Source organism: Danio aesculapii, chromosome 20 (assembly GCF_903798145.1).
Source record: "Danio aesculapii chromosome 20, fDanAes4.1, whole genome shotgun sequence".
In the NCBI taxonomy this organism is placed as follows: Eukaryota; Metazoa; Chordata; class Actinopteri; order Cypriniformes; family Danionidae; genus Danio; species Danio aesculapii.
Window position 1 is genome coordinate 40,034,426 of NC_079454.1, and position 13,810 is coordinate 40,048,235.

General features: G+C 36.9%; 1 protein-coding gene across 1 annotated transcript in view; it reads left to right on the plus strand.

Annotated features, from left to right (window-relative positions):
• msraa (methionine sulfoxide reductase Aa) overlaps nucleotides 1-13,810 on the plus strand; it is a 152,618-nt gene that overhangs the window by 74,416 nt on the left and 64,392 nt on the right. The window contains exons 2-3 of the mRNA XM_056445530.1: nucleotides 2,862-2,930; nucleotides 9,082-9,201. Coding sequence (XP_056301505.1) covers nucleotides 2,862-2,930; nucleotides 9,082-9,201 — 189 coding nt within the window. The remainder of the gene's footprint in view (nucleotides 1-2,861; nucleotides 2,931-9,081; nucleotides 9,202-13,810) is intronic.

Genomic DNA, 13,810 nt, shown 5'->3' on the forward strand with positions numbered 1-13,810 from the left:
TGAGTAGTACCATTACTTGCCTAAAAATGTAGTGCGAGTATCCGTATACAGCAAGTATCTGATGTAAATATTACTCAAAGTATGAGTTAAAAGTATATGTTTCAAAAGTACTCAAGAGTAATGAGTACTGAGTATTACGCTGTAAAAAGCTGATGCATTTACATGTAATTTGTGGATGTGTGTAAACGTAACATTCTGTAGTGCATTTCTTTATTGCTTAGCAGGCACACAACGCCATAAGATGTTAATATTAGGTTAGGTCATGACGTCAGGTGACCGAAATTCAATGTCTAGTCAGCGTCTAAGGACAACATTATTTTCCCCCACAGTTCAAAGACATGCGCTATGGGAGAATTGAGTAAGCTAAATTGGTCATAGTGTATGTGTGTGAGTGCAGGTGTGTGGGTGTTTCCCAGTACTGGGTTGCGACTGGAAAGGCATCCGCTGCGTAAAACATATGATGGATAAGTTGGTGGTTCATTCCGAACTATGGCACGACCTCTGATTAATAAAGGGACTAAGCCAAAGGAAAATGAATGAATGAATGAATGAATGAAAAAGAATCAATAGGCTGAACAGTTGTTAGCTGTAGTTATTTCAGTTTATTTAAGTCAGTGAATATTAAGTTATTCATCCATTCATTCATTTTCAACCGCTGGTCACAGGGCTGGGTCACAGGGGCAGCAGTCTTAGAAAACAACCACAGACTTCCCTCTCCCCAGACACTTCCTTCAGCTCCCCCAGGGGGATCCTGAGGTGTTCCCAGGCCATCCGAGAGACATAGTCCCTTCAGCGTGTCCTGGGTCTTCCCTGAGGCCTCCTCCCGGTGGGACATACCTGGAACACCTCCCTAGGTAGGCATCCAGGTGGCATCCGAAACAGATGCCCGAGCCACCTCAGCTGACTTCTCTTGATGTGGCGGAGCACTCCTCCCGGGTGCCAGAGCTCGTCACCTTATCTATAAGGGTGCACCCTGCCACCCTGTGAAGGAAACTTATTTCGGCCGCTTGTATCCGAGATCTTGTGCTTTCGGTCATGACCCAAAGCTCATGACCACAGGTGAGAGTAGGAACGTAGATTGACCGGTAAATTGAGAGCTTTGCCTTTCGGCTCAGTTCCTTCTTTACCACAACTGACCGGTACATCGACCGCATTACTGCTGCACCAATCCACCTGTCAATCTTACGTTCCATCCTTCCCTCACTCGTGAAAAAACCCCAAGATACTTGAACTCCTCCATCTGGGGTAAGGACTTTCCTCCAACCTGGAGATGGAATATTTTGTTAACAAACTATAAATGGACTGAACATTGTTTAGGTAACAAAAATGGACATAAGAATTGTTTTGTAGGTATTTTGGGGAAAATTATCAAAGGGATAAGCATCTAATTTTTAATTTATTTTTTTTACATTTTTGTTACAGAGTCAATTTATGTTACAGAGAAAAGAACCAATAATGGATGGAACACTTTAATTATCTATTTATTTAGCAAAATGAATTGGACAATTGGATGCAATTTTTAAAAATTTGTTAAATAATGCTTAAGGAAGATATTTATTTTTTAAAATTGTAATTTTATTTATAATTTATCATAAATTGCATTTGTGCTTCACACAGGTGAGTGGGCTTGACAAACCAACGGTAGAAACACTTTTCACTTCCCTCTTAAAAAGCAAAAAGCACTCCCTTACACTAGTATTTATATGCACAGGACTTAATTTTCAGTCAGCCAGCCCAAGTGCTTCCTATGAACTGGCGCTCTCTTACAAAATCACCATGTTTAATATCTGATTTCTTTAAAAATCTTCACTGCCTGATAGATATACAATATAAAGTGGCTATCCGATCAGACAAGAAGCATTAAGTTCCATTTCCCCTCGCCATGTCTTTAAAATATGTACATTTATTTGAGCCCAGTATTTTCAGTGGAGTTTGTGAACTAGCCTGATGTTACTGACGGCTCTAGCGTTTACCCGGTCTTTCATCTAGTTTTACGCTTAACTAAATAAATGCTTAAGTCTATTAAACTGATTGTATCTTAATTACATTACAACATCCATGCTGTAAAAGAAACCTTATGAAAGTGAAAATAGTCACATAAACCTTTCACTGGAAGTTTATCATTGGCTTAAAAACAAAAAGTTCCTCTGTATAATTAGCACTTCCTGTGTGTACTGCTGCTTCATGTTGATTTGCTGAATGTCTCCTCAATTGTAAGTCGCTTTGGACAAAAGTGTCTGCCTAATAACTAAATGTAATGTAAAGGGATTCTGCAGAGCATGATATGTGGTTCAGTGTGTCGGTGAGTGAGTTACAGTGAACTGCTGCATGGCATATATCTCTGCCATCCGTCTGGCTGTATTGGCATGCCCTGCTGCCATGGCAACATACTCGTACAGTACGTGCATGTGCGAGCTCCGGCATGGCTGCGCCCAGATGTTGAACTCGGTAACCTCCATTTATCCTAATCCGCTGAACACTTTCCCCTTGCCTCGGCCCATCTGTATCCCTGTCACATGTTAAAACGTCGCATTGACATACATTAATCCAACCAGGTGTCGTTTCCCCCTCCCTTCCTCCCCCCATACGAATAAATCCACAACACGCAGAAATGAATCCGCCATCATTCGACCTTCCTTGACAAAACGACTCTCTTAACCTTCCATACATCCTTTTTCGTGTCTCTTAAAGGGAAAGATGAAGGAATAAACCCCAAAACTTGAGGGCTGAGCTTAATGAGAGCCTTCAAATCCTCATGGGGGTTTAGTTCGTAGCGTCTGAAAGAGCACGTTATGAAATCCTGTTGACATTGTGTTGATTTATAAGGGCATTCTGTCCATTGTTTCCCTTGTGTCCTGCAGCTAAGCACGACGTGAATGGTAACAGGACAGTGCCACCGTTCCCAGAGGGATTGCAGATGGTCTTATTCGGTAAGTGATACGTGCTGGGAGTAGTGTGTCTGTCTGTCTGTGTGTGTGTGTGTGTGTGTGTGTGTGAGGGGGTAGAGACGACCAGCAGTGGAAGGTAATTAGTTCCCCTTATGCACCCCCCTCAAAAAAGAGTGCAAAATCAAAACTGCAAAAGGACAAGGAAAATAAGGAGGAGGAGCGTGCCGATTAATTTCAGACCGCTGATTAGGATCTCTTTAATAAATGTATTTGTTCAGCCTCCTTTTTTGCTTTCTTTAGGCCTCAAACTGTGTAATTCATCATGGCAGACAGGATTTAAAAGGCTGTTTGATCACAGGGCCTTGTATACAAATACAATAACATTCAGAGCATGTATGCAGCGTTTCAAATCACAAACCTCCCGCTGAGATCGATGAAGGGTAACTCTTACCTTTGACTCCTTGAAAGTATTGCAGTTTTTTTCCTTCAGCAAGGCATCATTTGTTTTAAAAAAAAGTGTCATTTGTCTTTTCAATGCATTGTTCAAGTGCCATTTTAATTAAAAAATGCAAAGGTTACTGCACCAAAAGAAGATTTTCACTCTGTTTCATATATCCATGCAAACTTATTTTATAGATATCTTACACGAAGGGCCCTATCATACACCCGGCGCAATAAGGCACAAGATATGTATGGTGCGATTTGTTGCTATTTTCAGACCAGTGCAACCCTAATTTTCATGTTTTGCTTCACGTTGTTTAAATAGCAAATCCATTTGTGCCACTTTGTGGACTTATGCGTGTGCTGGTCTATAAAGGAGGTGTGCGCATAGTTGGCGCGTTGCTATTTTGATAAACTGAAATAGACCGCGCCATTGACCAACTGAAAGCTGGTCTAAAGTACAGCGCAAAGTGCGTTAGTTATGAGCCTATGCAGATCCAAACACTTACACATTGCTTAATACACACAGGATGTATAGCAATACACAAATATCTTTACATATGAAGATAATTATTGGATTAAAATGTTACAAAAATTATTATTTTCTACATAAATACAAAAACCAAATAACAATGCAAACAACTGAAACACGCGCTGCATTTTGTCACAACACAAGCAACTGAAGAAATGCGCTGCATTTTGTCACGACACAAACAACTGAAGAAATGCGCTGCATTTTGTCACAACGCAAACAACTGAAGAAATGTGCTGCATTTTGTCACAACGCAAACAACTGAAGAAATGCACAGTATTTATTAAACGCGATGCATTCAATTAAAACAATATTTCACATTTAATCATCAGTTTATTTAGGCTAATAGTTTACAAACGACAATGGAATCGTGTAATAAGGATATTAAAATAATCAAAAAACTCAAAAATTCACTGAGCAACAGTCATGGCATAATAACACATCCATATCTCAGCAGGGTCCGTCATGTTTTTGGGTCCCCTTGAAACATTACGTGGATATGTGTTGTGACAAAATGCTGCACAATTTTCAGTTGTTTGTGTTGTGAGAATTTGCAACACGTGTGCTGTTAAACTGATGAAGATCGTTTCTTAATTTGCTGGTGTTTTTGTAATTGCATGCGTTTTCTTAAATTGCTGCGTGTTAAGCTCTCTCGGCCACTGTACACACTTCGTTATTATTGTTTATTTATTTGTTTGCTTGAAATTAGAACTGAATTTCAAATTGTTTTAAAACAAATATTTGCACTTAACAAAGGAAAAAGAAGTATGTAGGCTAGTGGATGTCTTTAGTTGAGTGCGTACATCACCGTTTCCTTATCCACGCAGGTAAAGGAGTAAAGTAAAGAGTAAAAGTAAAGTAAAGAGAATTGTAAGGAAGCCTAATGGAGGAGGATCATTCTTTATCTTTAACTGTTTTCTTACTAGTGAATTGTTCAGTTTTCCACTTACAAAGTAAATAGCAAATGCACCATGGTGCGACGCAACTGACTTTTAAAGGGAATGTGAGATGAGACTGATTGATTTAATGCACGTTATATTTAAAACACACCCATGACTCATTAAGAGAATAAGCACAACCCTGTATTTTTCTATTCTTAAAATAGCGAAAGTAGATTTGGACACGCCGTTAATGCTTTTGCACCATGCGCTTGAGACTCTGCGACTAGATCGTTAAAATAGAGCCCTAAGAGACAGATAAGACATTGAAAATAAAAAGATACACAGAATATGCCACAATGGACTGAAAGTGTATTAATTTGTATTTAATAAATGCACATGACATTTATTTACTTAGAATAGATTGATGAAGATTAACTCTTACCTTTGACTCCATGAAAATTGAGCATATTTCCCTTTTTTATATTTCCAGAGCCTTAACATTGCTCTTGCAAAAGCATCATCCTATATATCCTTGCTTTTGAAAGGATGTCCCTCTGGGGCCACCGTAATTGAGCTCCAGATTCTAGATTCTCCATCAAGCCTTATGCTCATTTCTGCACCAGCCGCTTGTAAATCAGAGAAATCCGGTCAAGATGACAGTCGTGCACCTATTTTTTTTTAAAGCAATTGAATTATTTTACACCCACGAGATGTTGGTGGATAACGCTATACTAGTTACCCTCTAATTTATTTTTACTGTTATAGAGGGGAACGTATTATTTGATAATAAATGCTTAGAGCGGGTGTTAGTTTTATGGTGGTTGATATGTTTTTATTGGCCCTGAGTAAATGCGTGATGGAGGAGCCTTTCGTTTTATTGGGATTGTAAATTCATAGCTAAAATACAGAGCTTTGAATTTTAGGGGTTGATTTAACAGCAGTAGAGGAAGATCAGTCCCAGCAGAATGCACGAAAACACACAGCAAAGGAGAATTTGGTGAGGAAAAGACAAATAAACATGTTTGGGGTGGGAATATTTTTGGCTAATGTTTTTGAAAGAAATCTAGACTGCATTTATTTGATCAAATATACATTAATGCAGTATTTTCAAGTTTTCTAATTTAATATATTTTAATATTGTTAGCTCGCATTGCTAGTTTTGTGGTGAACAATTGCAAGTGTATCTGTCTGCGAACTGAAAGTGGGGGGCGTAAGATGAAGGCGCGTAACGTGAAGTAAGCTAGACGCGTAACTTGCAGTTATCGAAATCCCGTTGAACTATACGAAATGTCACAACGAGATTGTTGGCAAGATGGCGGAAATACTTTCCAGAGAACGTTTTACAAATGTTTTCATGAGTTTTCTCCAAATTTATCCACAACCTATTCATTTGATTTATTATTACATTCATTCATTTAGCAACTCCACTCACTGACTTCCATTTTGTCATGACAGTTAGCCTACTTGGTGTCACCCCCTGTGGTTGCAAAAAACAGTACAATGGCGAGTGCGTCAAGTATGAAAGCCTGGTGGTGGTGATGGTTGGGGAAGGTGTAGACATTAATAACTGTGATGTTGGGTTTAGGGTTGGGGAAGGTGTAGACGTTAATAACTGTGATGGTTGGGTTTAGGGTTGGGGAAGGTGTAGATGTTAATAACTGTGATGGTTGGGTTTAGGGTTGGGGAAGGTGTAGATGTTAATAACTGTGATGGTTGGGTTTAGGGTTGGGGAAGGTGTAGACGTTAATAACTGTGATGGTTGGGTTTAGAGTTGGGGAAGGTGTAGACATTAATAACTGTGATGGTTGGGTTTAGGGTTGGGGAAGGTGTAGACGTTAATAACTGTGATGGTTGGGTTTAGGGTTGGGAAAGTATAGACTTTAATAACTGTGATGGTTGGGTTTAGGGTTGGGGAAGGTGTAGACGTTAATAACTGTGATGGTTGGGTTTGGGGTTGGGGAAGTTGTAGACATTAATAACTGTGATGGTTGGGTTTAGGGTTGGGGAAAGTATAGACTTTAATAACTGTGATGGTTGGGTTTAATTTTGGGAAAGGTGTAGACGTTAATAACTGTGATGGTTGGGTTTAGGGTTGGGAAAGGTGTAGACATTAATAACTGATGGTTAGGTTTGGGGTTGGGGAAAGTGTAGATGTTAATAACTGTGATGGTTGGGTTTAGGGTTGTGGTTGGTATAGACGTTAATAACTGTGATGGTTGGGTTTAATTTTGGGGAAGGTGTAGACGTTAATAACTGTGATGGTTGGGTTTAGGGTTGGGGAAGGTGTAGACGTTAATAACTGATGGTTAGGTTTGGGGTTGGGGAAAGTGTAGATGTTAATAACTGTGATGGTTGGGTTTAGGGTTGGGGAAAGTATAGACTTTAATAACTGTGATGGTTGGGTTTAGGGTTGGGGAAGGTGTAGACGTTAATAACTGTGATGGTTGGGTTTAGGGTTGGGGAAGGTGTAGACATTAATAACTGTGATGGTTGGGTTTAGGGTTGGGGAAGGTGTAGACGTTAATAACTGTGATGGTTGGGTTTGGGGTTGGGGAAGGTGTAGACATTAATAACTGTGATGGTTGGGTTTAGGGTTGGGGAAAGTATAGACTTTAATAACTGTGATGGTTGGGTTTAATTTTGGGAAAGGTGTAGACGTTAATAACTGTGATGGTTGGGTTTAGGGTTGGGGAAGGTGTAGACGTTAATAACTGATGGTTAGGTTTGGGGTTGGGGAAAGTGTAGATGTTAATAACTGTGATGGTTGGGTTTAGGGTTGGGGAAAGTATAGACTTTAATAACTGTGATGGTTGGGTTTAGGGTTGGGGAAGGTGTAGACGTTAATAACTGTGATGGTTGGGTTTAGGGTTGGGGAAGGCGTAGACGTTAATAACTGATGGTTAGGTTTGGGGTTGGGGAAAGTGTAGATGTTAATAACTGTGATGGTTGGGTTTAGGGTTGGAGAAAGTGTAGATGTTAACAACTGTGATGGTTGGGTTTAGGGTTGGGGAAGGTGTGGATGTTATTAACTGTGATGGTTGGGTTTAGGGTTGGGGAAGGTGTAGATGTTATTAACTGTGATGGTTGGGTTTAGGGTTGGGGAAGGTGTAGACGTTAATAACTGTGACGGTTGGGTTAAGGGTTGTGGTAGATATAGACGTTAATAACTGTGATTGGGTTTAGGTGTGGAGTAGGTGTAGACGTTAATAACTGATGTACAGCGCCATCTTGCCGACAACATAGTTTTGACCTGTCTCTATAACTTCAAGTTACGCCTCTAACATACTACAAGTTATGCCCCTACAGACCCTTCGTGTTACGCCCCTGTCTTGCAGTCTGCAGACAGACACTACTCAACAATTCATCTGTTTATGTCATTAAGGAAACGCACACTGTTTTCTTATTTAATATTCTGCTTCTCTAGAAACTGCGTCACAATAGGGAGAAAAAAAAATTGTCACAGCATCCTGTTCATGCGGGCTTCAACAGAGCTGAATTTACAGAACATTTTACAGGTCTTCAATGCCACAAGATTCTTCAGAAAACAATCAAATATGCTGTTCAAGAAACATATGTTACTATTATCATATCTACTAAAAGTCGAATCTTATTCAGGGTTATTAAAATGTCTAATACGCATGCAGGTGAAGATTGAAGAACAAACGGATCTTAATACCTGCCATTATATTAATTTAAAAAGTGCTAAACAAAGAAAAATACACAAAATGTAACAGTTTTGCAACAAGAAAGTCAGTACATGTATTGAACTCAACAGGGAGTATATATAACATGATCAAATGAGCAAATGGATAAGGAACAGGTGGACACAGTAGGTAACCATGGTAACTAATAGACACGCACTAGGGAACTAGAGCTTCGTCCTTCAAAGGCCAGTTGTGTTACCACCGCACAACAAAGGCTATACCTATTCAAAGGCTCCTTGAAGTGTCACCTCGAAAAATGTGAAGGATGTGGATATAATGGAGGATGCAACAGACAGATCCTTTGTAGCTCAGCCTTATTATATTATATTATATTATATTATATTATATTATATTATATTATATTATATTATATTATATTATATTATATTATATTATATTATATTATATTATATGAATCATGAAATGAGTCCATAAATACTCAAAATTACATGTTCTCTAAAGTACATGACATTTTTAAAACAACAACAAGAATTGATATTGGCTACTTTCTTGGAGCTTGTTATATGGATGAATGATTATTGAATCCACCGTTATCTTTGATATATCTGAAAATAATACAAATATCTGTATCATATCTGACGTTATAATTGTGTTATATCTATCTTTTAATTCAGGTATGGGTTGTTTCTGGGGAGCGGAGAGGAAATTCTGGAGGCAAAAGGGGGTTTATTCCACTCAAGTGGGCTATTCAGGCGGTTTCACCCCAAACCCTACCTATGAGGAGGTCTGCACTGGTATGTCTGATCCACACTCAGCTGCAAAACCTCTAACCTATACTTTGTGGTAAAACCATGGGTATCCAAGGGCCATTTCTAAGCTTGGAAGTTCACTCAAGATTTAGCCATGTATAAAACTGTACACACAATTTGAGAATCATTAATTATGTTTGTACTGACTTTACCTGCATGGTTACCAAGCCGAGATGACTGACACACGCACACACACACACACACACACACACACACACAATATGTATTACACAATATTTAAATTTTCATCAAATTTGACCACATTCCTATATCACGATGAATATAAATATTTAATACAACTATTCAGTAAAAATCAGTCTCCTAATCACTGAGAAATGGACAAGAATCTTTCAGAGGCAGTGTACTCTCTTTATGCTGAACACTGTATATACACCATATAGTCAGGTTTTATGTACTGGCTACTATAGCTAGCTTTGCTTTTCATGATGGCAACTGAACAGGAAATGCAATGACTTGCAGAAGGCTATATGCTTGATTTACATTCGATAAATAAAAGTCAGTACATTTACTAAAAATAATCTGACCACCTCAACTCTGTTGCCTGCCTGATATGCCACAGTCTGTACATTTATGTTAAGGAATTTTCATTGATGATTGCTATTATTCTGAACCTACAATTCATTAAGGAATCCTAAAATGTATTATGATTTCCACAAAAATATTCAAAAGCAGCAATTATAAATCTACATTTTTTATTTTATTTTTTTAAAGTTTTTTTTTTATTTAATTTAATTTAATTGTCATTTTTTTATTTTATTTGTTTAATTTTGTATTTTGTATTTTTGTAATTGTTTAATTTAGCTTTTTTAATTTAATTTAAAATTTTGTTTTTATTTTTAATTTAATATTTTTTTTAAATCTTTTTTTAAAACATTTATTTAATTTATTACAATAAATTCTTTTTTATTTTTACATTTAATTTAATTTAATTTTTAAACATTTTCAAATTTTATGTTTTTATTTTATTTTTCTCCTTTAACTTATGCTAAGCTGCTTTGACACAATCTACATCGTAAAAGCGCTATCGAAATAAAGACGACTTGACTGACTTGACAAGATTCAGCAGGACAGACACAATTCAGGTCCAAATGATTGATGTTACAAAGTGAGCAATCAGCAGCTGTGATCATTCTGCACACTGGAGGAAAACAGAATTGGTGCTTGATGTGCCAGTGCCAAACAGCGGCAGATCGAAAGAAGAATGGGAAGCTTGATAAATATCAAGAATTGAAGAAGGAATTAAAAAGAATGAGGCAAGTTAAAGCCAGGGTAAAGCCAGTGTGATAGGAGGCTCTTGGGACATTGACACTCGAGCTGGAAGAAAGCAGGACTTAACAAGAAAAGCTGCAGAGATCTCTATCCAGAAGAGAGCAATTACAGGAAGCGCAAGAACATACTCTGAGCACAATTCTCACATTCTGTCTTTATTTCTATCTATCTATCTATCTATCTATCTATCTATCTATCTATCTATCTATCTATCTATCTATCTATCTATCTATCTATCTATCTATCTATCTATCTATCTATCTATCTATCTATCTATCTATCTATCTATCTATCTATCTATCTATCTATCTATCTATCTATCTATCTATCTATCTATCTATCTATCTATCTATCTATCTATCTATCTATCATTCTGTCTGTCTGCCTGCCTGCCTGCCTGCCTGCCTGCCTGCCTGCCTGTCTTTTTATCCGTCTGCCTGCCTGCCTGTTTGTCTGTCTGCCTGTCTGTCTGTCTCTCTGTCTGCCTGCCTGTCTGTTTGTCTATCTAGCTATCTATCTATTGTTCCATCCGTCTTGTTTTTTTATTTTGGTGTGATATCTACAGGCATCCAGATGCCATTCATCTTAAATGGTTTTACTTATAATGATTACAGTCTTGTTGCAGGAAAACAGTAGCTGGCTAATATACCACTTATTATATTCAATTCAATTGAATTCAGTTTAAAAACATTTTCTAGTGCTGTCAAGCTTTGCACATCCAAAAATCATTGGGAAGTTTCTGCCTATAAATGCAATAATTGACTGTGCCAGCTTTTGGCCTATTATTCATTCATTCATTCATTCATTCATTTTTAAAACAATTAAGTTTTTTTTTACCCTCACTCTTTTACATTCTTTTACCGTGAAAACTGCAGGCATTTTTACAGTGTTATTGTGAAAACATGAGTGAATTAATGGGAACCCTGCTTTGTTTACAGTGTACATATTTAGATGGATTGAATATAAAACAATTAAGTAGTCGCAAAAAACTCAACTAATGTGCTTCAGCCTATTTTAAATAATTAGTTTGAACGAGTGGCAAAAATATATATTTTTTGAGCGGATTTCGCATTGGATAAAGGCATCTGCTAAATGAATAAATGTCAACGTGCTGTTAAATTGTCCATTCATAAAAAAAAATATCCAGATTTTAGCATCAAATAACAGCAGCTTGTAATAAATAAGCATTTGAGGGTCTTTCGTACATAAAACAAATGTTCAGACCCCAAATGGTTGTTTTTGTGAAGTAAACTGTGTAAAATAATTCTGTTTAGTTGAGCGAAAGCAAAAGTTCTCCACAGCTCTCTAGTTTTTTCTCCCTCCAGAAGAGCATGACAGGCCTGGGCTTTGATCTCCAGAACTTTCTCTATTTCTCTGCTTTAGCACACAGTTCAGTCACAACGATTTCTTATCAAGCGAATTTGCTTTAATGGTCTTGCTCACAGTATACATAACCATTCCTCACTTCGATGTTTAGAGGACATAAAGCAAGCATGCATCTCGCTGCAGGGCATTCGTGTCAAAAATTCACTCTTTTTCTCAGAAGCTCTACATGTTTTCCCAATCAAAGCTGGAGTGTAGTCAGGTGTGCTGATACAGCAGGTGGTCAGAGCTGAAGTGTGTTTAGCTCTGGGTGCTGAAGCTCAGAGGGAGCTGTCCATTGACTGGTGCTGAAATGAAGGAATGGTGCTGAAATGATCAGCAAAACTCAATGCTCCACCACAGGGTTTCAGTGCTGACAATATTTGTAACAAGCAACTTGTTTCAGAAGAAATGGAAGGTTTGTTGACGTTTTTTCTGTGCACTAAAATCACAATAATAATAATAATAATAATAATTAATATTTTTATTATTATCATAACAATTATTATAATTTATTATTACTAGTATCTATACTACTACTATTACCACCAATAATAAAAGTAATGATAATATTTGTTATTATTTTTTTTTTGTAACACTAACATTTACTACTACTACTAATAATAATTACTGTTTTTCTTATTATTCATATTATTCACTTATTGTTATTAATATTATTGTCATTGTTATTATTAATATGATTACTAACATTTATTAGTAATAATGATAATAACAATAATAATAATAATATTATCAATAATAATAATAATAATAATAGTTAATGTTATTTTTATTATAATTTGTTATTATTATTAATATTATTAATACTATTATTATTATTATTATTATTATTATTATTATTATTATTATTAGTAGTAGTAGTAGTAGTAGTAGTAGTAGTAGTAGTATTGAATATGTTTACCCACTTTTATCTGCCTGTTTTTAATCCAAATATGCATATTTACTAAATTCCAAAATTGCGGATGGGAGTGGAAAGCTCCGTGCGTGATCTAATTTGCTAAATTAAAGAGCACAGACACTAAAGGTGCGTCCAAAATTGCATACTACTTTACTATATACAGTAGCTCCATCTATCATGTCTGAATTCATAGTATTCAAAAACACGAGAAGCACACAGATGACCTTCTACTTCTGAAGTGTGCATCCAATTTACTATCCCATGAGGACAAGCCAGAGAATTTTTGTATGAGAATGATGCGATGCAACTGTGATAATGTGGTTATGACAAAATGGAGGATGTAGTTTATCCAAATTCCATCCACACTCAACCATACTTTCATATATACAGAATGTACATTTCTTTTATCGCAAAGTAAGTTCAAGATTCAAATATAGAACCTACACAAGTAGTATGGGGTTTTGGACACAGCTTAATAATATTTTAAATTATTTTGGTTCGTTTTTATGTGTGCTTTTAGTATTGAAAGAATGAACAGACCCTGTGATTACTCATTTGACACTTAATGAGCTGTCTATTAGTAATCTAACTCTTTTTGTCTGATTTCTGTCATGTATACAAACGTTCATTTAACAGTTAAATAGTCATTTATTTTCAAACTTGCACTGATAGGATTCCACTGTGGATGCCGTCTTGTGGTCTAACGTGAGCATAAATTCAGTGCACAAACTCTCACAGTGCATCATGGGTATTCTCTTGCCATTGGGTGTGTATGGGTGCATGCACACTTATTATTGCGGTGCATTGTGAGATTAATCGAGTTCATTTTAGAACATCCACTATGGTTCCCGACACCACTACAATTGGCTGCGTCCTCAAATAATGGCCGATTTAAGGATATGAGGGGAGAATTCAGAAACAGCTTTATATTTAGATCTCCAGTACTTTAGCTTGATTCACCATCTTGGCACAATGGATTCTGGGATCCCCCAAGGTCATTCAGGAGTCCATCTATGATGTAAA